The sequence below is a fragment of the Paramormyrops kingsleyae genome, chromosome 17 (assembly GCF_048594095.1).
Source record: "Paramormyrops kingsleyae isolate MSU_618 chromosome 17, PKINGS_0.4, whole genome shotgun sequence".
Lineage (NCBI taxonomy): Eukaryota > Metazoa > Chordata > Actinopteri > Osteoglossiformes > Mormyridae > Paramormyrops > Paramormyrops kingsleyae.
Genome location: NC_132813.1, coordinates 16,342,026 through 16,366,560, shown reverse-complemented (window position 1 = coordinate 16,366,560; position 24,535 = coordinate 16,342,026). Strand labels below are relative to the sequence as shown.

The 24,535-nt window shown below is 48.7% G+C and overlaps 1 protein-coding gene and 1 long non-coding RNA gene across 4 annotated transcripts in view; one reads left to right on the top strand and one right to left on the bottom strand.

Moving 5' to 3' along the window:
• The window catches only part of smg6 (SMG6 nonsense mediated mRNA decay factor), a 48,966-nt gene extending 31,557 nt beyond the window's left edge, over nt 1-17,409 (bottom strand). The window contains exons 1-10 of one of the 3 annotated variants that reach the window (XM_072701446.1): nt 17,252-17,409; nt 12,826-15,397; nt 12,313-12,505; nt 12,035-12,145; nt 11,353-11,459; nt 11,163-11,241; nt 10,725-10,835; nt 9,965-10,171; nt 4,167-4,228; nt 3,935-4,080 (exon numbers count right to left, since the gene is read on the bottom strand). In XM_072701446.1, coding sequence (XP_072557547.1) covers nt 3,935-4,080; nt 4,167-4,228; nt 9,965-10,171; nt 10,725-10,835; nt 11,163-11,241; nt 11,353-11,459; nt 12,035-12,145; nt 12,313-12,505; nt 12,826-15,397; nt 17,252-17,366 — 3,703 coding nt within the window. In that variant the 5' untranslated portion in view covers nt 17,367-17,409. The other 2 variants (XM_072701447.1, XM_072701448.1) reach the window with 2 other exon arrangements.
• LOC111847164 (uncharacterized) lies at nt 16,701-20,482 on the top strand. Its single transcript, XR_002839037.2, has 3 exons — nt 16,701-16,783; nt 19,179-19,222; nt 20,412-20,482. It is a non-coding gene; the product is annotated as an uncharacterized lncRNA (long non-coding RNA).
• The last annotated feature ends 4,053 nt before the right edge of the window (nt 20,483-24,535 follow it).

The window sequence follows — 24,535 nt, the reverse complement described above, 5'->3', positions numbered from 1 at the left end:
GCACCTCACTGCATTCACTAAGAGACCGTCCGCAGCAGACTGCACCTCATTGCATTCACTAAGAGACCACCCACAGCACACTGCATCCCAATGCATTCACCAAGAGACCGCCCACAGCACCTCACTGCATTCACTAAGAGACCACCCACAGCACACTGCATCCCAATGCATTAATTAAGAGACCAACCCCAGCACATGGCACCTCACTGCATTCATTTAGACACCATCCCCAGAGCACGGAACCTCATTGCATTCACTTAGAGACTGTCCGCAGCAGACTGCACCTCATTGCATTCACTAAGAGACCACCCACAGCACACTGTAGCCCAATGCATTCATTATGAGACCACCGTCAACACACTCCATCCTAATGCATTCACCAAGAGACCGCCCACAGCACCTCACTGCATTCACTAAGAGATCGTCCACAGCACACTGAACCTCACTGCATTCACAAATATACCATCTACAGCACACTGCATCCCAATGCATTCATTATGAGACCACCCACAGCACCCCAATACGTTCACTAGACCATCTCCAGCACCTCACTGCATTCACTAAGAGACTGTCCAGAGCACACTGCACCCCAATGCATTCACAAAGAGACCATCCCCAATACACTATACCTGACTGCATTCACCAAGACACCATCCACAGCACGCTGAAGCCCACTAAATTTCATAAGAATGCACATTTGAAGCACCAACAGCCGAGCTGTTTCAAATTGAAAGACCTGTTGAGTGGAAACTTGTGAGTGTGATAATCCCACAGACATGTAACTGCCAGAGAGAACACAGGGCAAATGCATGCCGCTGTAGTGTGAGCAGGGACGGACACACACACACAGTAACCCCCAGTGGGGCCAGCATGTCTACTGCTCTCCACAAGCCAGTACCCAAAACCTAAAGCAGAGAACCATGAGAGCTCAGACACACATACGCGCCTGCACAATACCACAGGCGCACGTACCCACTGCGAGAACGAGTAAGGTTTTGGTTTCATGTCTTTCTTCCCCCTTATTAATCACAAAACCATCTGAGGGCACCCAGAGTTCAGATGAGGTGGGTGGGTGGGTGCTGATATGAGCAAGCATGAGCCAGTCGGGCTCGGAACCCCTGCTGGAAGGCAGCACCTCCCGTTTGAGCACGCGGGACTATGTTCCGTTCCCAGCACCACAGCCGGACTCAGCGAGACATCTGCGAGTGTGGTGCTCAGAGGTGATGAGAAGCTGGTGTCGGAGCCCAGCGCACACCCATATATGGGCAGCTGGAGCCCTGCTTTCCCTGCAGCCGCTCCCCCTCTCTCCCGGGGCGCTGTGCGGACACAAGGCAAAAGGGACCATCCTTCCAAGTCAACATATTTACATATTTGTGCCGATGCTGTGATATTTGTACAGGACCAGCGGTTCTGAAGCCAGGCCGGATGTTACAAGCTAACGACTGCATCTGCAGGCACATACCAGTAAGCCGCCCCCAGTTCACACTGGGACCCTTCACCCCAGTTTGTCCAGGGCTCCCCCTGGATCCTAATCCTACAGCAACTCCCACTGCAAACACCCACCCAAACCCAGAATGGTCTGGTGCTGCACCATAGCAATGTTGCTAGGGAAACATCCTTGGTGTCACTGAAGCACAGGATGCTGCCCCCCCCCTTGCCCTAACACAGGGGCCTCATATCATTTATTTAGCTCTCAAGATGTGCCCTAGTGCCCACGTAGGAAAACCCCCAGCGAATGTGGTGCTACCACGTGCCCACAAAGCCCTGCAGGGTACAACAGCCCTGGCAGCTGGCGTTTGTCTCAGCCCACGGGGAGAGCCTGCTCACCAGGACGCCGGGCGCGGCTCCTGTATATTATTATTACTTTTTTTTTGTTTTCAGTTAAAAATCTGGGGTCTAGGAACTCGGACACAGCAAAACACAAAGGGAGTATGGAGAGAAAGAACGAGACCGAGCGAAAGAGAGAACACAGGCTGTCTCCTGGGTGCCCTTCCTGTCTGCCCATTTCCTTCGCATCTGGTGTGTGTTTGTGAGGCAGAGTGCAGAGCGCAGGGAGACGGCCCGGTCTGGGGCCCATTAATAACCAGTGATTTATAGGAAGTTTTATAGAATAATACAATAAAAATGTGTGTGCAGACGAGCGCGTGCTTGTTTGGAGTATGTGTGCGTACCCACCTGGGGGGGGGTTCGCGTGACCATGCATAAGATGATTGGCGAGCAGGGGTGTGTGTGTGTGGTTGTGTAAGAGCCCGAGTGTGTGATCATGCCTATGTGGGTGTGTGCGCGCGGGAGTCTGTCTGATTTCAGGGAATAAAAAACAAATTATTGCAGGAAAAACCCACATCTCTGTGGTTAACCGGGTACAGGCAGGCCAGGAGGGAGGGAGAATGGAGGTCTGCAGGAGGCCAGGGGGTATGCAGGCCGTGAATGTGGGGTCTGGAGGACTGGGGGGGGGGTGCAGGTTAAGGTTAGGGCTGAGGGAGCTTTGGGGATTGGAGGTCAAAAAAGGAGGGGTGAATGGGAGGACTGAAACCAGGATCCAAGTTCCTATGCCCCCCGCAAAAGAGGAGACTACGCACACATCTGGGGGAGCAGTAAATGGATCTGTCTGTGTGTGTGTTTGTAGGGCCTCCCCACCAAAGATCCTCATTACTGTCAGTATCACTGAGCATTCTGGCTATTTTTCAAAGGCAGCATAGAATCAATGTACTTATTATGCTTCAGCAACATAACAGCAGCAGGTGGCACAACAGTTAAGGATACATGGATGGGCAATGCAGGGCTCAGCCATAGGGCACACACAACCCCCAGCCCTAATGCAGTACTCTGCAGTGTTAAAAACCAGCCTTCTGAAAATATTAGTTCTAACCTACAGCATTATCACCGGAGGTAACAATCAGGTTTTTAAGTTTCTTAAATGTCATACTTTCCAAAGAATGCAGGTGGGGCCCAAAAACTTGTGTCCCCCATTTCTTACCCCCAAACCAGGCAGGGAGCCACATTCCCACTGGAACAGACACCAACACACTGATTCTACAAAGCATTTCAGGTCAAACAGCTGCTACTTCTGTGGACACTTTAAGAGGCTAGAAGCAGGTCCAGTAAGGACCTGTAACCTGCAATCTGTCAAAGGCTCACATCCGGGACCACTGACGGGTTACGTCACTGTTACCGCTGTGACATCCATGCCACGAGGAAGATGGACGCGTGGAACTTCATCTCTCCAGAAGAAACTGCCTGCGAGACCGGCATGGCTGCCCTGTCCCCTTCAGAAAATGGAGTGTACTGGCTTCTGGGCCCAAACACGGAGAAAACCAGCCATCCAAACAACCCCAGCAGTGTCACCCACACACATATTTTAGCCTTATGACACCCCTGTATTCATACAGAGAAACATGCAATGGAAAATGAAGAAGATATTACCCAGGATGCACCGTCAGAGACACGGAGCCAAACGCGCATGTCGTCAGACAGAGAGAGAGAGACAGAGACACACGCCTTTGGCTGGATGGCTAGCGAGGGAAAAATATGTAGAGGATGACTGACAGCAGTGGCCACAAGCAGCTGCTTTCGGGAAAAGCACAGAAACCCAGGTGTGTGTGTGTCTGCATGTCCCCATACAGGGATGGGGTGCACACAAGGTGGTGGGAAGCGTGTGTACGTGTGCAGGCGCGCATGACTACGCGTCTGTGGGAGGAAGCTGCGGTGTGTGCGTGCGTGCATGTGAACGTGTGGCACGGCGGCCAGCTTCAGCAGTGCGCAGCGGTTTCACTTCTCCTAAGAAAACGGTGCCGGGACAGCAGTTCACACGGAGGTCAGGGTTCGAGGTCAGGCCATGCCAGCACTGCGAAATGTGAGTGACGCACGCTGATCTGCAGTTAAAGGGAGCGCCGTGCGTCCGTCACCATGCGGCTCGGCGTGCTGCAGTACCCACCCTTGCTCTGGGCATTGTGCACAGCAAACATGTTGATGGTGACGATCTGCAGCATGCGGGAGCTGCCCAGTGGGCTGGGGCTGTGCTGGAGTAGAGCACGGAATTCCTGCAGGACGCGGCTGGCCACCATGGGGAACGTCTCCAGGCTGTAGGCCACAGAGAACAGAGAGCGCGCCGATCAGATGGCACGTTCCGTTGGCACAGGCATGGGATCACCAACCCCGACACTCACCCCACTCTGGTGAACAGCTTCCCGTGAGTGTGAAGGAAGCTCAGAACAAATCTCTTGTTCAGCTGCAGAAATAGAGAGATTTAAATTACATCTGTGATATAAAGCAGAAACTTCAATCACACTGTTTATACAATGATTACTGAAACTATAACAAGGCTCTTGTTAATCCGATTTCTGATTTTCCTCTTTCAAGACCTAAAGATTGAACACTCAGTGGTTTAATGAACGGTATACCATCACGATGATCAATTAATTACAGGAGAAACAGTGACTTAAAACACTTTGAATCTGCATTAAACACAGGTGAAGCATAAAATAACTATAGAATCATTCTCAGAAAAGCACAGGGCGCCTGGACACAGTGGGTGAGGACAAGAGGGTCTATAAGCTGTCAATCACTGCACCTGCCAAATCAGCAGGGAGCCATAAGCTGGAGGGGTCAGTCACTGGGTCAGAACATACACAGAAATCTGCAAAGAAATTGAAGTTATATGCCCTGCTGAATTTTCAGACAAAGGAGGAACCTGCCCTCTGGTGGCTGACATGCAAAATGCACACACACTGACTTATAAACCAGATCAGAATAAACACAGATCAAACTATTGTAGGACCAAATAAAGTATTTCTTTAACCTGCACCACAACACCACAGTAAAACCACACTATTATTGCACATGCTCAGTACAGCGAGTGTGGCTTTGGTCTCATCTAACCTCCTCTGAGGTGGAAAGGAGGAAAAGAGTGTTCATAGTGCAAAGGAACGGAAATATAAAAAGGGAGCCTCAAAAGAGGGGCCTGTTTCTGTCCCAGCATCACTTTGGACCAAAGAACATGATACAGTGACTGAAGTCACTGAACTAAAGACAGTGAACCAAAGCTACACAAGGAGGAGAGTCACAGGCCCCCCCTCAAAGAGCCTACCCCCCATAAGCCAAGCTGAGAGACAAAGGCAGGGGATTCCAAACAAACGGGGCCGCCTGCGATTTATGTCAAGTGGGTAACTTGTGGGCACTTAAGCAGCACGGACACACTTTCGAAATGGCTGCACTCCAACGGAACTATTGTCGTGACGTGTCATTTATCCCGAGGACAGCGGCGTGCGGCAGCTCGTCCTATATTTACTTTAGAGCCTCCATGATATTAACGTGAGATACGAGCGTCCCCGTAAATGATATACACGCGTGCGACTACATACTTCAACATACTCCAAACTGTCCCACACGCAGTTACTGCAGCACAGCAGGCTGTTTGTCAAGGTGCAAATCCCTCTGCTGCACCAGGCGAGGCCCCCCGGCCCCAAAATGAAAACACGCTGCCGCTTATGACACTAATTACAGCCATTACAGGCAGCGGGGCCAGGGTAGCATAAACAGTGGTGCAGCATTTAAGAATAAATCAACTGCCGCCGGTGGCAGCGCGTTGTATTTTAGGAAGCCCCACACCCGCGCTCCGCGGCTATTCCTGTGCTTGCCGGGGGAACGGGTGGGGTGGTTGCCACGGCTACAGCACAGCAATACCAATACCCATCAGCGTTGGCGGCTGAGGTGACCCATGACCCCCTTTAAATGCTCATCACATAGGTGCTAGTGCACGTGTGAGCCAAGTGTGAAGAAAGACCTGTTATCCTGATCCTGATAACCTGATCTCCAGACTGCGCTGAGGTTTGGCATTTACACTCCCCACCGGCTCTGGCTACTCATGAGGTGGCCATTGAGGGGAGGCACGAGCTGCAGGGCTGCGTGCGAGAGCAGCAAGCCACCACAGGAACAAAGCAACAGCCTGACACCTCGCCATGCCCTTATCGGCGGGCCGCGCCGCTGCCCGACACCATCGCAGTGTGTGTGGCTTTTATTAGCTTGCCATGCGGTCAGGCGGTGGGGCATCAGGAGACCGAGCAACACAATGGATTGGATCCCAAAAGGGGAAGAGGACAGAATGACAGAAAGCCTTTCAAAGGGGACAGTGTGGCTTAAGGAGCCAGCCTGGCAAAGCACCCCCCCCCCCCCCGCACAGGTGGACGTGGCAGGGAGACGACTGACCGAGGCCCCTGCTGGCAGCGTCAGCAGATGAGGAGCTCAGATAAAGGGCTTTGATGAGCTCCACCCTTCCCTTGGTTGCTTGGCACAATTGGACTGACACTCAGATAAATGCTGATCACACACACACAGGTGCGCGCACAAACACACACACGGAGGCGCGCACAAATGCATGCACCCATGCACAAACACACACAGATGCGTGCGCACAGACCAAGACACATACACCTGGAGATGTCAGTGTGATATGTGCACATACAGCAGCTAACAGTGGTTTCTGAACACAGAGCCACAGCGTCGCAGCTCTGCCAGGACTATTGCTGTAATAATCGAGCAAACACCTATTTTATACTCTTTTTCTGATTTGTTTATCGAGGAGGGGGAATTCTTACTTAATAAGCTGGACATTTTGTGGGAGCAGCTCAGATTCAACACCATATATTTGCACTGGACTACTTATTGTATGGGTGCGTGAACATGGACGTGAATGCCAGCACCCCATCTGCACTGCCCAGTGCACGAGCTACAGATCCCAAGAGCTTATCATCAAAAAGGAAGAAGGCAAAGGCAACAAACCCCCAGAGTTTTTCTGCACAGAGCAAGATGGCCCTTCGCTTCTGACAAACAGCTAACCACAGGCGGAGTTCACGGCAGTGCCTTCAAAGATAGCATGGTGTTCAACAGTGGTGCCCAAACATAGAGGCATGACCAGTCAGGCCACTGGCAACCACATCTGCTCTCTACAGACATGACCGTCACTGTGACAGAGGCTCCTGGGCTGCAGAGGTAATGGCAGTGGACTGAGGGGGAGGACTGGGCGATGCGTCGAAGCACACGGCACAGGCTGGACACAGAACAGGCCTACAACACGCAGCAAGGTGTTAATCCTAAAAGGTGGCATTCAGTCGTTAAGCACCAGCTCATGTGCAACGTGCTTTACAGCACCCTCTTGAACATCCGGGTCACACGAAAGTACAGGTTGATGGGCAACTGCCACCCCATGCTGTCCTGCCCCTGCCCAGTCAAATAGCCGGCAGCAGGGCCACGAGGCTGAGAGGGTGTTGGAGGATGCGTCTAACAGCATCACATGTACCCACTTCCCCTCAACTATTTATCAGCCTTATGGTGAAAGTTTGCACACAAACACACAGATAAATAAGCACATAAGACACAGACACCACCGAAAGGAGACGTGCAGACAGAGATGACTGAAATTCTCAGGAAGAGACAGACACACGCGTTCAGGAAACACGGCCCTGCAGGTCTTCGCTTTTTGATGCTGCTTCTGTAAAGGAGGACAAAGAGGACAGCAAAGCCTGCTTTGTACAGCACGAGCGGTAAGGGAAGGCGCAGCAAGCAGCAAGAGAGCGGCACACGCATAGACCAGTCTGAGATCCCAATCTGTAACTAATTCTGAAAAGATATGATTAGCATAACACCCCCCCCCCCAGAGGCACTCTGCAAACACCCCAAGATGAAAGGTACGTGGAGACAGACGCTGGTTTTAGATTGTATCATTTAGCCGTATGCGCCCATATTTCTTCTTGAAAAGAAGCTGTGACATTTACTGCAGGAAGGAGGCCTTCCAAGGGTTTCAGGGCATGGCAGCTGCAGGGGGAAGGCCAGCGCCTGGACGCCACTGAGGATCCTGGGAGCGAGACCCCAGCCATTGCCCTGACACGCTGGGAATGGGGGGGTGAGCCACCAGAGCAGGGGGAGGAGGGGCGGGATGAGTCTTCACCACCTCCACACACCACAGGAGCTCTAAGACAGAGTGTGTCATCTCAGCCCATGACAGCCAGCTCTAAGACAGAGTGTGTCATCTCAGCCCATGACAGCCAGCATAATGGCTGCTCCTGTGGACAGTGGGGAGGGACGGGGACAAACAAGCGAAAGCCCTACGCAGCCGATCAGGAGTCTGCTTCCGTATTTGAAGTTTCGTTTCACATTAATATTTTTTGCATGTAATCATGCACTTTGCCATGTGTTTTGAGTGTCTTTGGGCGACTCCCCCCTCCAAGTTCACAGAAGGTAAGCCAGCGACAACTGGCACTACAACAACACGCTGGCAGGCCAGACGTGGCTAGTTTCTTTCCACGTTACTGCATTACTACACAGGGCCCAGAACAACACAGAGCATGGTGTCAAAGCAAGCATATTATACAGAATTCTACCTAAGCGTAGGGCGGCATGGTATCACACTGCAATATGATTGTGAAATGTGCAAGTGCACAATAATTATCAGGGCTTTAGACGACAGGTTTTTTTAGTACTATACGACGTATCCTTATTAAACTAGGTTAACAAGCCACATACTACTGGTTTGGTATGACATGGAAGCGAAAAGCATTGAAGTGGCGGTAAAGACAGACACCTCAGCAGCCACGTCTTTTAATAGATTAGATATTGTGGATAAACAAGGTAAAAAGATATCAGTGGTTTGGTGGTACTTTTTGCAGTTTAAAGACAAACATTTCTTAAACATAGGGATACACCGAATTCATACAGATTACTAACTTTTGGGTGTCACAATACAACTCTCATCAATATTTTGGGCGTACTACTAATCTGCTTAGGAAATTGTGGGTGTTAGTAAATGTCTGTATAGTACTGAAAAACTGCCGTCCGGACAAATTTTTATGCCCATCATCTAAAGCCCTGTAATCACATTTGTCGGCACTCGAGGCAATACCACCAACTTATGTGACACACTATTAGGAGATAAATTCTGTTTGGTTTATTTTGGGTAGATTTTTTTTATTTGGGTAGTTTTATTTTATAGATATGGACTATATGATTACAGGGCTTCTGTCATACTGTCTTTTTAAAATCAGAAAAGTAGTGTTTCGATACACATTGTGGCGAAATGGAGACAGCACGCGTCTTTGCTGTGCAGTGACTACGTGGGGTTGGCAAGGTAAACAAAGGTGGGGGCTGCTTCTTCATTTCTTTTTATTCTGCTGGTTGAACTGAAACTTCATGATGAGCACACCGCAGAATATGGCGAAAGCCTCCTTCTCTGAACTGAAGGGCAGCCCAGCCAGGCGCAATGAGGTGAGGCCACGTGCGCGCGTGGCTTCCCCCGCCCCTGCTCTCTGCGGGCCGCTGCCAGGGCCAATCCCCCCCCCCCCGATTCGGCCACGTTCTCATCACCATTGCACCAAGCGAAACAATACACTGCTTCTGCCAAACAGCCGAGACACACACACACACAAAGTGTCACAAATGCATTAACAGGGTTCTCTCTCATTCACACATCCCTCCCACGAAAACACATGCATGAAGGGATACAAATACCCAGCCCCTGCTTACAGACACACCCTGACATGAGACTTAACACAAAGAGCCAGGGAGGCCACACTCAGGTATCAGAGAAACACCCCCCCACATTGAAAACAGTGGCAAACAGACAACAACCCTGTGAACCACAAAAAAAACCAGATCAGCCAAGTCATGAGAAATCTAGTTAGGCTCTCTATGGTAGGACAGCTCATCAACCATCGTCCCAGCAGGTGCGCAGTACACATGGGTGACCCAACGCTCAGACCCCAAGCTTCACCCACACCTGTATGCATGTGGATGAAGAAGAGAGCATTCCGAAGTACCCGCACTAGTCCGTGTACAGACGGCAAAGAAAGCTTCCTCTCATTTCACTTCATTAACACACTGTGTCACATGTCCTGGGGCCACAGCCTGTCAGTGAGGGATCTGCTGACAAGCCCCTGAAAGGGCCGGACGCGGCCGCTGACTGCAGGCTACTCACGTCGCTGGTGCTCAGGCCCTCGAGCTCGCCGTCGCGCTCCACCTCATGGCCGGACTCGCTTGTCGTGCGGGATGTGGCTGCCGGTTGCCCTCCAGGACGCACCCAGATCTCAATGCGTGCGGGCTCCTGTCCGCGCCGGCCGCCCCCTCGGGGGCCCCTCGATGGCCCCACTGGCTCCAGGCGATGCCGCTGCTCCAGCTGCTCAGCCTGATAGGAGGTGGGGAACCATTGACCAGAGATCGACAAACGAATCAACACCAGTGACCAGAAAGGAAACATTAGTGACATTAAGCAAAAGCATTCCAGCCTGCCTGAAGGGGCACAGGACCTTTGGGCTGCAACCAGAGCCACGCAGACGCACAGGTGATGCAGAGACCTACAGCTGCAGAGGTATGCTACGCTAGCATGACCCAAACGGGCTTCAGCTGGGGTGACTGCAAAGCCTGGCCTGTGCAGTCTAAGCACTGCAGCCAGCCAGCAGCAGCCTAGATCGTAACCTTTAATCGCATCCTCCTGTCCCAGCCAGATCTTCTCCTTCCCGTGGCAATTAAGATCCCAAATGAATGCTGTATTCACTTATGGTGCACAGAGTGGTTTGTGGGAATAGCAGGACTGCCATGGAACCCATCAAAGGCTGTCCACTCTCTCACAGACACACACACACACAGACAAAAATGCACACTCTTCTCAAGCATCACACCACCTGCTGGTGGTTTACTGCATAGCACCCAAAGCCACAAAACCAGCTGCCCGCCCACACCTTTCGCTTTGTCTCCTCAAACAGGCTCATGAGGCTCTCCTTGGCTGTCAGGATGGGGTTGCTAGCGGCCAGGCTGCGCATGTAGTAGTACACTGCATCCAGCTTCCTCTTCTGTGAGGCGGGGGCGGGGGGGCATAACATGCCGTTGATTTGTGTGGGAAAGCAGAAGAGAGACGTGAACAAGAGATATAAACAAAGGAAAAAGTCAGAAAAAAAAAATATATATCCATCCAGCGAGTTTCATTCTATAGGCTTACACTGACACCTAATGGCAAACTGTGAAACAGCTGCCAGAACGTACCTCCTGTTTAGAATTCGGTCCCAACAGAAGTTAAAAGAACGAGGGATTAACTGCACCGTGCTTTCGATTTTTACATGCTTTGAGATGAGCGAAACCCACCATTCGGCACGTGACTCCAGTAGGGCACAAACACTCACCGTGTACACGGCCAGTAGAGCCAGCTGGTTATACGGGCGTCCGTTCTTTGGTGCAATGTGCTGGGCCTTCAGGTACCAACTGTGGAGAGAGATGCTTACTGTGACCCAGAAGTGCACAGACATGCTTCCTCATGTCACCGCCCTCTGCACTGTCCCACTAACTGCTGATGACATCTTCAGGTGTGCTTACCTGCGCGCTTTCCCGTAGTTAGCAGAGTCACTAGCCTGCTCTCGATACCTGGCGATGTCACCCTGGCAGATCATGCATCGCTGGGCGCTGATCAGAGCGTACTTGACCTATGCACACACGACCAGCATAGTGTCACCAGCACGACAGACACAAAACAATAAACACCACTCAGACCACATGGCGGGACGTCTAAAGTACTGCCATTTTTCATTTTTGTTTACACACAAATGGTCTCACTCTGCAGAGATAAATACCCACTTAGCAAACCCTGCAAGCACAACAAAACATGCCATGCAGCCAAAGTGGAACCCTTTTTTTCAGATGGTGGTGAAGCAAGCCAATTGTGGAGAAAACCAAATAGCCAGTCTCCGACACAAGCTGCATTGAAATCGAAAGGGAGTATGAAACTACTGTCTCTGGTGGTGGGGGCTAGACCCAGGACTCACAGCTCAGCAGGGCCTGATACACTAACACAAAACTCTGTTATGAGCTTTCACAGGGTGACATCAAAGCTGGACCTCCTGCATGCTACAGCAACAGCACCTGCAGTTTCATAAAACACTACAGACACCCTACAGCCATAAAGGCATGCAGATTAGCTAAAATGCCAAACACAACACCATGCTCGTGGCCACACTTGCAGAGCGCCATCTTATGGCCGTTTGCCGAGGTGTCCACTTACAGTCTTGCGGAGAGGCCGGGCACGGATAGCGACACCGTCCATGTAATCTTCCAGCTTGAACTGGAACACCACCTGCAGCTTCTGCAGCAGGGCATCGAAGAACACCACTCCCTTTGGGAAACACACCGGAGCACATCAACCGGCAGGCATTCGATTAACTAGTGATCCAACAATCCGTGCAACAAAGCAAAACCCAACTGAAAACAAGGTACCCCTTCCAAAAGGACAGAACACACTGTCAACAACACAAAAAAAACCTCTGGAAAGCCCAGCTCTACCTCATCCAGAAGCGTGAGGAGCATTTTCTTAATGCGGGACTCGTCATCCGTCGTCGACTCCCTCAGGAGCTGCCGAAAGCGCTCGATGACCTGGTAGAAGACATTTTTCCACAGGGCCTGGTCCAGGTTCTGCGAGTCCGAGAACTCAATGTCCGTCAAGATCACCCGCTCATACAACGTCAGGAGCTCCGCCCTGGCAACAAGAGACAGGCAGACAAGAGAGTGTTTGCCTCATCTGGAGATTCAAGTGTCAAAAAGGGCTTTTACTAAAACACTCATGACAATCAGCATGGAACACATCAATCCCCAACACCAGCAGGCAACGAACATATTCAGCCAAGTAATTATAAACTGCGTAATTACCAACATGTCCCTTGCTGATACATTTAGTGTGGAAAAGGGGTGAAAACTTTCAGCAACAAAACACTAACGGACAATAAAATGTGTTTAAAACATGGCCGGCAGGACAGCATTTCTGGTTAGTGTAATTCCCCCAGGGCTAAGGCTGCTCACCTCAGCTGAGCCGTCCTCTCCAGACCCTCCGGGCTCAGTTTGTCCCGGGAAAGCAGGTTGCTGAGCTGCAACTCCTGGTTGTCAGCAACTCGGAGCAGCTTCCCCAGCTCACCCCTGGTCTGCACCTCCGCCTCCTCTGGGGTCAGCGCAGGCACAGCAGGTGGGTACCCCGTATAGAAGGAACCGGTGGGTGAGGGGTACATGCCGTTTGCTCCAGGCATTTGGTAGTTCACACCGTAAGGGTAAGGGTAACGCGTGGTGGTGCTGGGAGATTGGTAGAAGTATGGGTTATCTGAATTTTGGAACTTGTAGTAGGCCATTGTTGCATTTTGCTGGGAAGTATGATAGCCATGATAGAGCTCCCCCTGGTGAACAGGGGGACTTCCTGCAATTTCATCATCTGTATCCAGAAAGTGTAGCTGACCAAAGTTGCCTTGACCTTGCTGTTGTAGGTGCAGTGGCTGCTTTAGGCCCACATGCTGAGATTGATGACTGTGCACCAGAGCTGGTTTCTGATCGGGGTTATTTGGGTCCCACAGTCTCCTGGTGGCCCCACCCCGGCCTCCTCTTCCACGCACAGGACCCGCTGACCCTCTCCCTACTCCAGTCAGCTGCCTGGGGCTAGACTCTGGGGGCATGGTGAGGTCAGTACGAGTAGGGAGGACAAGAATACCCCTCCCCCTCCCTCTGCTCCCTCCCTCCTGTCTCCTGGACAGGTCGTCACCTGCTGTTGTGATGGACTGGGGAGGATCAGGCGGTGGGACAAGAAGTGACCTCTGAACACCTTCACTCTGTCCTCCAGCACCTCCTCTGCTACCCCTTCTGTTCACACCAAGTCTCCTTTCAGGACTCCAGGGGTCCTCCCTGTGCCTGTCACTATCTCTTAGCCTCCTCCCCCTGACATTATGCCCAGTCTCACTCTCCTCAAGGGAATCCGTAGAGGAAAAACCTCTGCTGATGTTATCCCGCTGCTGCTTGCCGCCCCAGTCCAGCCTCTCTCTGCCCTTGCCCTCGCCCTGATCTCGTGCCATTGCCAGATGACCCCTTCTTCTGGCCTCCTCGCCTGGCCCATCCATACTGGTTCCACTGCTGGCTGAGCTGGTGCTACAGGTTCTGTTCCTGGGACAACGTTTGCCCGACTTGGAATAACGCTTGGAAACTTGACCAGCCCTACTGCCTCCCCCAAGCGGGAGCCTCCCACCCCCATCTTGGCCTCGCTCTCTCTCTGCGTCTTTTAGTCGCTCTCTGTCACCATCCTTCCCCCCATCTTTTGCTCTGCTTTTCACCCTTCCACTGTCTCCAATCCCATCTCCCCCTCTGCCTTTTCCCTTTCCGTCATCAGGTTCTATTTCCTTTCTGCCCTCCACTTCCTTCCCCCTCTTTTTCAGATCTTTATCTCCCTCTCTGTCCCTCCCTTTACTCCTCCGACTTCCCTTCTCTTTTTTCTCAACCCCCTTTCTGCCAGCTTCCCCTAAACAGCCTCCATTGCCTCCTTCACCTCCCCCCCCCCCGGCTCGGCTTCGCCTCCCCTCACCCGTCTTCCGCCTACTGCTCCCTGCGTTGTCCTCCTCTCCCCCTCTCTTCCCTGCCTTCTTGGCCTCATTATCTCCTGTCTCTGACATCTTCATGCTTTCCAAACTGCCGGTCAGATGGTCCACTGCGATGCTGACATCTGTAGGTGGGCAGCCAACTTCTCGCCTGCTTTTGCTCTTCTTCTTGGGTTCTTCCTCACCAGGTCCAGATCTCTCTGGCTCTTTGATCAAGGCTGAGTCCTTCACACCCTCACGGCTGTGCCCCTCGGGGTGAGAGCTCTTCTTAGGTTCCTCTCCTGTTTCAGTTTTCTCTGGCTCTTTGCTCAAGGCCATTTCTTTACTGCCTTGCTGCTGCTGTAACCTTCCCGCCCGAGGCTGGTATATCTCACGGTCAGGTTTGCGAATTCGGCGACCTGGCTTTGGTGAAGTGGACCCACAGGACAAAGTGGAAGCCAAAATCCTTGAATTTGTCACCTGGGGTTGTTTTGGTGGCTCCCCAGAGCGGCTGCTAGTGTCAGTGCCAGCAGGACTGGTACAATGGGAGGTGTCCGGTTGACGGCCAGGATCCACACAATGATTAATACTTTTCAGTGGCACAAACTCACAGTCACTTCTGCATTTGGTTTCAGGGTAATGCTTAGAGCCAGCAGGAAGGCTACTGGAGACAGCGAAACGAGAAGTACCATCATTTACACTCCCACAATCTCCATCACTTAGTGCACTGTCTGGGGTCTTTGGCCCTTCACTAAGTGCACAGTCTTGGGTGTTTGGCGTAGCAACATTTTGATCTCCCTCTGGGGCAGACTCTGTTTCCATTTCCATGTGCTGAACCGATGAGACATCCTGTTCTGCCTCCGCATCCTTCCCAGGACAGCCTTGATGTTCCGAGGGCTTGTCCCCCTGAGCATCTCTCTCCTTGTCAGCACTGCACGTGGGGGTATCTTGGCAATGCCTGTCCTGGCCCATGCGTGGCCGGTACAGCTGGATATCAGGTCTCTTCCCCTCAAAGGACCGTTGACTGGGGTTCCCCTCAGATGCATCTGAAGAATGAGCAGGCAGCAAAATATTAATTCAACAGCTTAGCTGACATTATCATCCAGAGTTACTCATAAGGCTGGATATTTTACTGGGGATGCTTAGGCTAGGTCCCATGCCTAGGTATTTTACAACATGCTCCTATTAGATGTGAACTGGCAACTTTCAGGTTGCATATTCCATGTCCTTAAAAAGAACAACTAGACTGGAGTCTATCCCAGAGGCTACGGGCGCAAGTCAGGGAACAGCCCAGGATGGGGCACCAACCCACTGCAGGGCACTATATACTACCTCATTTAAGAAAAGTGTTTGTATTTCAATATTCTCAACAGTTAGGTGGAAAACCACAGGATGCTGTGGAAATTTTAATTTTATTTTAGTGTTCCCAAATGTTGTGGAGTGTCTAAAGCAGCCCTAGGCTACAGTCACTTTTGACAAAAATTGACCAGACACCATCTGCTTTTCTATAATAAATACAGGTGGCCAAATTCTAACCTAAGACAAAACAGCACAGGCACAGTCAAAGGCACAACACCTAGCAGCACTCACACGTCAGGCCAGCGGGAAACTGAAATGAAACATTCAGTCCCTACTAACCTGTTACGCTAATGACGATACTAACGGGGGCACAGGATGAGGGGGGAGGATGCTGGGCAAGCGATTCACAGACTGCACAGCTTACACCTTCACCCACTGAGCAGACAAATGAGCACCGAAGCAACCTGAAAACTGTACAGTGACTCACCCAGCTGTCAAAAACACATTACATGAAGAGCTTAAACTGCTTCCTTGGTGCCTCCCTAAAGATGTCCAGCTATATGCTTCAAACTGAATTTTATTCAAACCAAACTAAAGCTTGTTCCTTTTCTTTAAATTAGGAAGCACAATGAAGCAAACTGCAATGCACAATAAAGCACTTTCAGGGCTTCTTAAAGCGGAAAGCTCAAATACCAGCAAAATAGAGTAATTTTTTTCTGGTATTAAATGAAATTTAAATGTGGGTTTCAGATGGAAAAAAGAAGTAAAATACAACCTTGTCATGAACACATGAAACACCCCTATCTCTGCTACACAAACCCAGCTTACTTTAACGTAAAAAAAGAAACTTTTTCTACACTGAAGCCAAGTGATGCTGATGTTACTTGCATTTCAATTAAGATAAATGCATTGAATTAAAACTCAATATGAGAGAAAACAAGGGTTTGCATTGATTTGCGGAATGAAAAAAAATCAGCTAACGAGTAGTTTACAAAAATCTTACAAACATCGCTTACGTCACTCTGCCAACGCCACCGTTATGTCCCGGGTGTAAAATGAACTGCCTGCCGTCTCGCTGCTTGGGTTACGTTAGGCTAGCTAAGCTATGCTTTAACGCGTGTCAATACGATGTGGTGAGTTAGCGTTACTCATGTAAAAATACAGCGTAACCAGTGTTATCAAACTATTGTTTAAATGATTGAGCTGTTCTGTAAATAGTGAGGGAGTCTCTTTTTTACGGCTACTCAGCAGAGCGCCGGGTATTTGAAAACCACGAAGTTGGCGCCCGGACGCTTTCGGCCTGTCAGGGAAAGGTGGACGTGGGGGGTCCGTTCGCATCACCGCCCAGTTTCCCCGGTTCGGCAGAACCTTTCCGTGGCCCTCTCTCTATACGGGGAGTGGGGAGGTCATTTCGCACAATTTTACCGACACACTGCGGAAAGGCTTACTTTGCTTACTTTGTTCATTTCCCCACACCTCCACCGTCAATGCTAACTCACTTAGCAACCACGCTAAGTTGCCTGAACAACCTGAGCCGCTCAAACTGTCCGAGGAGTCACTTCCCGCGCCTTATTCCAATGGACCAGGCAGCAGCTCCTCACCCGTTGACTCTCCCGCTCCGTGGTTCTGCTCGTTGTTAGTCAGGCTGGTCACCGTGGCTCGCAGCTCCGCGGCTGAGATCCGCACTCTGTCGAGCTCGTCCGCCATCTTCACCATCGAACCCAAACAAACGGCGGCGGCGCTAGGCCAAAACACCGCACGCGCGCCCTCGTGAGCCGAACTGACTGCGCGTTTGAAAATAGCACAGCAGCATGAGCGCGTACTCATCTTGCACTGTATTACTTTACTTTACATCATTTTACTCCGTAAAATACGCCGGTTATCGTGTAGGATTTATCACGCATTTACCTTGGTGTATGCTGTATTTGCCAAAACTATTGATAAAGTTACAGAGGAAGTATTCAAGTTTGCCGCCGTTCTTTTTAATGCTTTGAATTTAACGGTATGCATTTAATTTTATTAATAAATTTTGATTCGCAGATACATATAAATTTGCAGACAATGAAATTGTGATTGAAAGGTAACTTGGGGAGTGGTGTACGACTCGGTAGGTGTCTGTACCTGTGATGGGAAGGTCATATCCCAGGGGCGGCAGAGTGATGTCACCATTGGGCCCCTAAGCAAGGTCCTTAACCCCTGTTGCTGTATAACAATGCTTTCTCAAAAAAATGTGATTACTTTGAATAAAAGAGTCTGCTAAGTAAATAAAATGTAACTGTTTAGGTATTTTTAGTGGCTACTTGCTTGGGCTATACACTCTCAGAAAAAGTACAATTACTTTTCACTGGGGCTGTACCTTCAAAGGTGTGTCAATTATACCTTATAGCTGTAGGTAAATGTACCTTTTAATGTATATAAATGGACTCTGAGGAACAATTTTGTACCTAGGAGGGTACATTGATGCTGTTTGCACCTTTGGGAACAAAACTGTACCAGGCCTGTACCTTTTTTTCTGGCAGTGTATATTTATCATAGGTAACAGAATCACACTGAACTGTTCAATCGCCAGTATGTTTCTGTGCATCGTTATTCTACTTAATTCGGTTATAGTTAATTGACCAAAACCATTAATAGTTCATATACACAAGATGATCGTGTGATTGATATGGCCAATAAGTTGAACAAATTAGTGCGATTGAATGGTATAAAATCAAATAAAAGGAAAATATAGCCTACTGATTTTTACTGGGACAGATATGCCTGGAGTGCCTGAATATTTTGTTGTATTTGAAACAGGATAATAAACACTGATATTTTTTAAAAACACCCAGCTCCCTGGGCGCCGCTACGGGTGGCTGCCCTTCGCAGACAGCTTGCTCCACAAAGAGCAAGTTGGGGGAGGCGTAAAAACAATTTCCCCACGGGGATCAATAAAGTACCAATTATTATTATTATTATTATTATATATTAAGATAGAACAAAACATCTCTGAGTCAAGGTGTGGCACAGTACATAATTCATTACAAGGTGAAAGAATGATGCTACGGGATTAATTATAATATACAGAGTTTAAAAGTCATTCTGAGGTAGTGAGTGTGTGACATCTAGCCACAGATGGTGGCATAAAGGATGTCATCGTTTGGAAAGGTGAAAGGAAGATATCGCAGTTTAGAAGAACTGGCATTTTCTCTCAAGGTTAGCTAGGGCACATAATACAAGACTGTCTGTGGTGTATGTGTGTGTGAGTCATCTCAGTGACTCATGTAGTGTATGTGTGGGAAACAGTGATTTGCTCGGGGGGGGGGGGGGCGGGGTTCAGTACAGATATCGTGTATAAAGAATAAAAGAGTAGTAACGGTGTAAAGGAATAGGTGGGATAAACGGTATATGTTCACACATCGATCCCTTTTACTAATATGCATTTGTTCCAATACATTTTGTAGAGAACATCGGATTAATGATCATTGTTTAAAAAAAAAAAACAAGCATGATTTTCTTGTTTATTTTTATGCATTTATATTTAACCAGTAGATGGCAGAAATGTGCAGATCCTGACAGGGACCAAACTCAAGGTGCGATAGGCCTATCTGTCCGTCCATCGATCCATCTCTTCTTACAAGAATAATAGATTTATGTAATGTGTTGACTGCATGCATTTTATTTTCAGTCTTTTTTTAGTCAAAAGTAACAGGATGTCTTCAGAATGGGAGGCAGCCAGAGTCACAGTTATGAAATACTAAAATACAACCTATAACCAATGACAGTTCTTCCAGCGCCGTGTATATAAGCTGCAACTAACAGTGAAGTTTTTAAATGCAAAAAAAATAAAATAAAATAAGATTCTTATTAAGTAAAGGTCTGTGCTGGACAGAGCTGAAATCCTGCATCACTGTAGTCAGTCAGCAGAAGTTCTCTCTGAGTCAGAGAATAGACAAGATTCCCTTCAGCTGCACATCTAAAGGCTGCAGTTGCAGCTGCAGGCGCTGACAGAACTTTGAGGACGCAGGGAAGCGCCTTGGCAGAGACACTGTGTCTAAGAAGTGGGCTGTTGACAGAATGAGAGGAGATACATTAAATCCTTATTTGCTTTATCAATTAACTGGTCATTTGTTCTCTGTTGAAACAAACCCACAAATCTTGGTAGTATCAGCAATATCTATCAACTATCTGAAAAACAATGCAGTCACTGACTAGGTAAAATAGCCAATAACCAAAATAGGCCCTATATTTGTAAGAGCACATGTAGCCAATGAAAATCCTAAGAAGGATGACGTGCATCATCACTGGATTCCTGTCTGTTGCTAACAGGAGGGAGGGTGTTATTAGCAGATGTGGGGGGGCAGGACTTGGAATGCAGATAAGTAGGCAGGATGGTTCAGCAGGTAAATTCTGAGTCCTGTGAGGCCACCTGCACACCCCCCCCCCCCCCAGCTAACTTTCCCCGAACAAACCCTCCACCTTATCCAGGATGACTTTGCAGCACGCTGGCAGACATTAATTGGACAGGTAACGGAGAAGGAGACCAGGAGACAATGGTGGAGGGGTGCAGAGTGCCAGAGAGATAGGAGACGTGAACAGAAAACAATAACAATACATTAGTTTTATGAGAAGGAACACAGCAGGGTTAGCTATAGACATAGAAAGAAAGAATGGGACCAGCCAATCAGAAGATAGGGGTCATAGAAAATTCCAGTAAGGGGAGTTAAAAAAAAAAAAAAGCCAGAGTATCTGATCTTTTACCCGACGGGACTTATTTTACAGTGGAGAGGAGAGGCAGCGAGATCTGCAGAGGCAGTGTGGGCTGCAGAGGCAGTGAGATCTGCAGAGACAGGGAGGCAGAGCTGGCTAGGACAACGCCTGAAAGAGGATGTTTTATCAACGGGCTGCTCGTTAGTTTGTACAACCCACCCCAGGCAGGAGTAAGAGCACTGCGAGCACTGCACCAACTCCTGATGGACAGGCGAAGGGAAGGCTGGGAAGTGCTTTGTGAGGAGGGGGAGCCCCCTCGTCAGCACTCAGAGTCCAATGCAGGCTCGCTGCTAAGCTGTGCTTTTAAAATCCACTGATGCACTCAGTTAAAGGTCCAAACACAACATGTGGGCAGGAGGGAAAATACTGCCAGACGGTGCACCACAGCCGGCTGCTGCTCCCTGCTGATTGGCCGGCCGGCCAGATTGACACCAGTTAAGCCTCTCGCATTGGTTACAGTGAGACACAAAAGGCAAGGTCATGGTGGCATCGCCTGGTGGTAGCACGCCGTCTGAGCTGGAGACAGCAGTTCTGGGAGCAATGACGGCAGAGGCGGAGGCGAAGAAGGAGGTGATGACAGCAGGGGTGAAGCGTCTGCCTGAGAGGACTGGCAGGGTATGGATCAGAAAAGCGGGGTGGGCCACGATCGTCTGGCGGGGGCCGTCAGATGGGAGCAGCAGAGGGTCCAAGCCCTGGTTCCTTTTGTCTGCCAGTCGACATGCAGGGAATCGTCCCAGAGCATCACAAGCACCCCCCCTGGGAGGTCCCAGGGAAATCCTTACAGCTATGTAGCACATTCAAGCATGAATCACTGTGAATCAGATTCAGAAAGAGCAGAGCGAGTGAGGGGATGAAGGTGAATGCTGGACTGAGAGGAGCTTATAAAGACCAACGAGCAAATGTAAGAAATGTTGTTTTAAATATGAAGGGCTTCGCAATGCATGAACACACACAACACTCTTCAAAGTTGTTCATTGGATGAGACTAAATACAATTGCCAAATAAAGTGGCTAATCTCCACAAAATTACCCTCATCTCTCCGTGTTAATTGCTTTTTCAAAAGTTTTGATAATTCTAAGCACCTTTTAAAGGTCAGTAGTCCTGAGTGGGCACCATAAGAATAGGCATTGATCATCTTCTGTCTTAATGCCAGCTGATGAGGCTGCCCCTGGTATTACACGCATGTGTGAAAGCGGCTCATACGAGGTCTGCTGGTCTCCACGATCACGGCAAACACCCACTCCCTGTACCAGGGGCGCACGTACCTTCTCCAAGGGGCATGCTGGGAAATATGCATGAGTCAGAGAAGAAGGTGTGGAGACAGAGGAGTCTTTTTATCAATCCAATCTCTTCAAGCACAGTGGCGAGAAAAACAAGGAACAGAGAAGTAGAAACGTTTTCCTGTCACCCACTGACAGAATGTAGGTGATGTAAAGCTGAATCAAAATAAAATACACATTGTAAATTAATTTTGAAGATGAAATACTGACAAGAGACTGATTCAGACACACTCAGTCGCAGTGTAGAAACATTAATCATTACCGTTTAATGATTAATGCGACTCAAACAAACATCATTGGATTTATATAATGAAAGCATTCCAGATGGACTTTGTGTTGGTTTTGTAAACAGGAGGGGTGTGCAGGAGAGATGTGGGGTGGCGGGGGGGTTGAAAACAATGCAGAACAAGTGAGATCTGAGAGCCAAGGCTACCGTTGACAGAGAGAAGGAGAGGTGGCAAGGCGCAGGAATGACTGTGTCCGAGAGAGGGGGAGTGGGTGGACGGGGTGGGTGGAAGTGAGAGGGACGGAGTGAGAGGGAGGGAGAGAGGGAGAAGGAAGGATGGAAAGAAAGAACGAAGGATAGATGTTGGCAATTTCACAGCAGCAGCTCAGTGGCGTGGAATGGTGATTCATCACTATTGTTACTCAGTGCATGCTGTCTATAATTACGGATGTGAGTGTGTGTGTGCATGCTTGCAGGGGGTGGTATATTTACTGTAGAATATCCACTCTCTCCTTCCCCAGTACACACTGATTTCTACAGTCATCATCTTTTGCTCAGAGTGTAAAGCACATGTGCATTTCTGCATGCATGAATCAGCCAGCCTGCACACGCATTCACACGTTCAGCTCATCCCTTATTCCACATTTTACCTGAAACCAGGAGAGGAACACGTGTAGCGTCTTTTCTAAAACTGGTAACATTCAGAAAAAAATACCCGGGAGAAAAATACCAGCAGTCTGAAGCTGCACCCACACACTGCCCCTGCTAAATTCTGTTCTATCTTTTATTTCTGATGTAAATGTTTACGCCAACGACAGCAAAATAAACCTCCTCTCATCATATAATGCGTGACGTACGTAGCTGCAGATCTGAGCTGTAATGCTATAAAAATACATTTGTGATTAAAAAGTCTCCTCTAAGGAATTGCGTTGAACTCGCCGCCTGTGCTACATAAATGACTGTTCATGACACGGTCCTGCAAGAAAGCCGGCTTTTACCTGCCTTAAAGACTCATATTCTGCTGCCTGCACTGAATTTTTAATTCAATTAACAACTACAGCGTCGCATGTGTGACTCGAATGCAATGGTGCCTCCATCTTTTACTCAAAGATCATAAACGTGCGTCCATGATGTAGAACGACACTCAATGAATTTGTAACAGGTACAAACTTTCCTGTGGCAGAACACGTATTTTGTGGGGCCTATTAACCTTAAACTGATTCGGACTTCACAACACGGACTGACACAGCCAACCGTGACACACACACACATTATTGTAGCCCTATATTTATGAATTTTCTTATTTCCTGTCTGAATGCATGTTATATTTGGTGATATTGTCAAGGGCATAAGTTTGGTTTCAGCATTGGTGGGGATCAAATCAGCCCCGAAACCCCCCCAGCCTCCAAAACACACGCTATTACCACGGTATCGGCGAGGAGGTGTCCGGACTGTGCGTAAACGAGTCTACGTCCTCACACAGAAGCTAGCACAATGTGACAGAAAGCCTCAGTCACCATTTTAACTTAGAAACAAAAAACAAAACATACAACCAAAAAGTCACGGTATGTTAGACTGTGTGCACTTTCTTTTGCAATATGCAGTTTACCAGTGTTTTTTTAAACCGGTGAGGATACTTTTAATGGGGGCGGGCTCCATGGAAAACGGCAAGACTTACTGACAAATAAATGTGTTCGAATATGTTCAAAAACACCAATTAAAAGCGAATCATCCCCAGTTCCGGAAGGGCCGCCCAAACGGATCGGGAGGACGCCGATTGAGGAGGGATTTCCAACTTCAGCTAGTCATTTTCTTTTACATATAACTATACAATTTATACAGTTGTATCGATTGAATATTATTGCAGAATGTGTAGGTTCTTTTGCCTGGCCGAGGGAACCCCAGTAAAAACAGCTCATCATCACATTTTGAAGCAGACCCCAAACTGGATGAATACCACCGCATTTCTTGCACCAATGCCAGTGGCCATTTGTAATTCATCTCGGAAGATTTCTAATACAGAGTGAAGAAGCTTCTAGACTAACTGTCATGTTTCCTTCAAACACATATGTGAACTAGCCTTCTATATATATATATATATATATATACATATATATATATACATATATATATATATATATATATATATACATATACATATATATATATATATATACACACATATACACACACACACACTGTGTGTGTGTATAAGGACATTTACTGTTTCAGGGTGAATCATGCGTGATAACCATATTTATATTTTAATACATGTCACGGAATGTTTGCATTAGTTTATGGAAAAAGTGACGTTATATATGCTACCAGGAGACAATGAACTATCCCGTCGGCTCCTCTGCTCTTCTCTTTCTGTCTGCATCATCTATCTCCAAGGCGCACGTGCTGAACAACATGAATTTTTAAATTATATGGGTGTATTATGGTACTTCTGTTAAAAATCTATAGAATAGCATCTCTTTTTAAGTAAACTAAAGGACGGCACTGTGTCTCAAGTTGCCTCACGTATTCGGGGTTGTAGGTTCGAATCCCACTCCTATGTGCATGTTCTCCATACACATGCTGCACGATTTTGCTTTCGCAGTTCAAGACGCGAAGCCAGGCGAATTGGC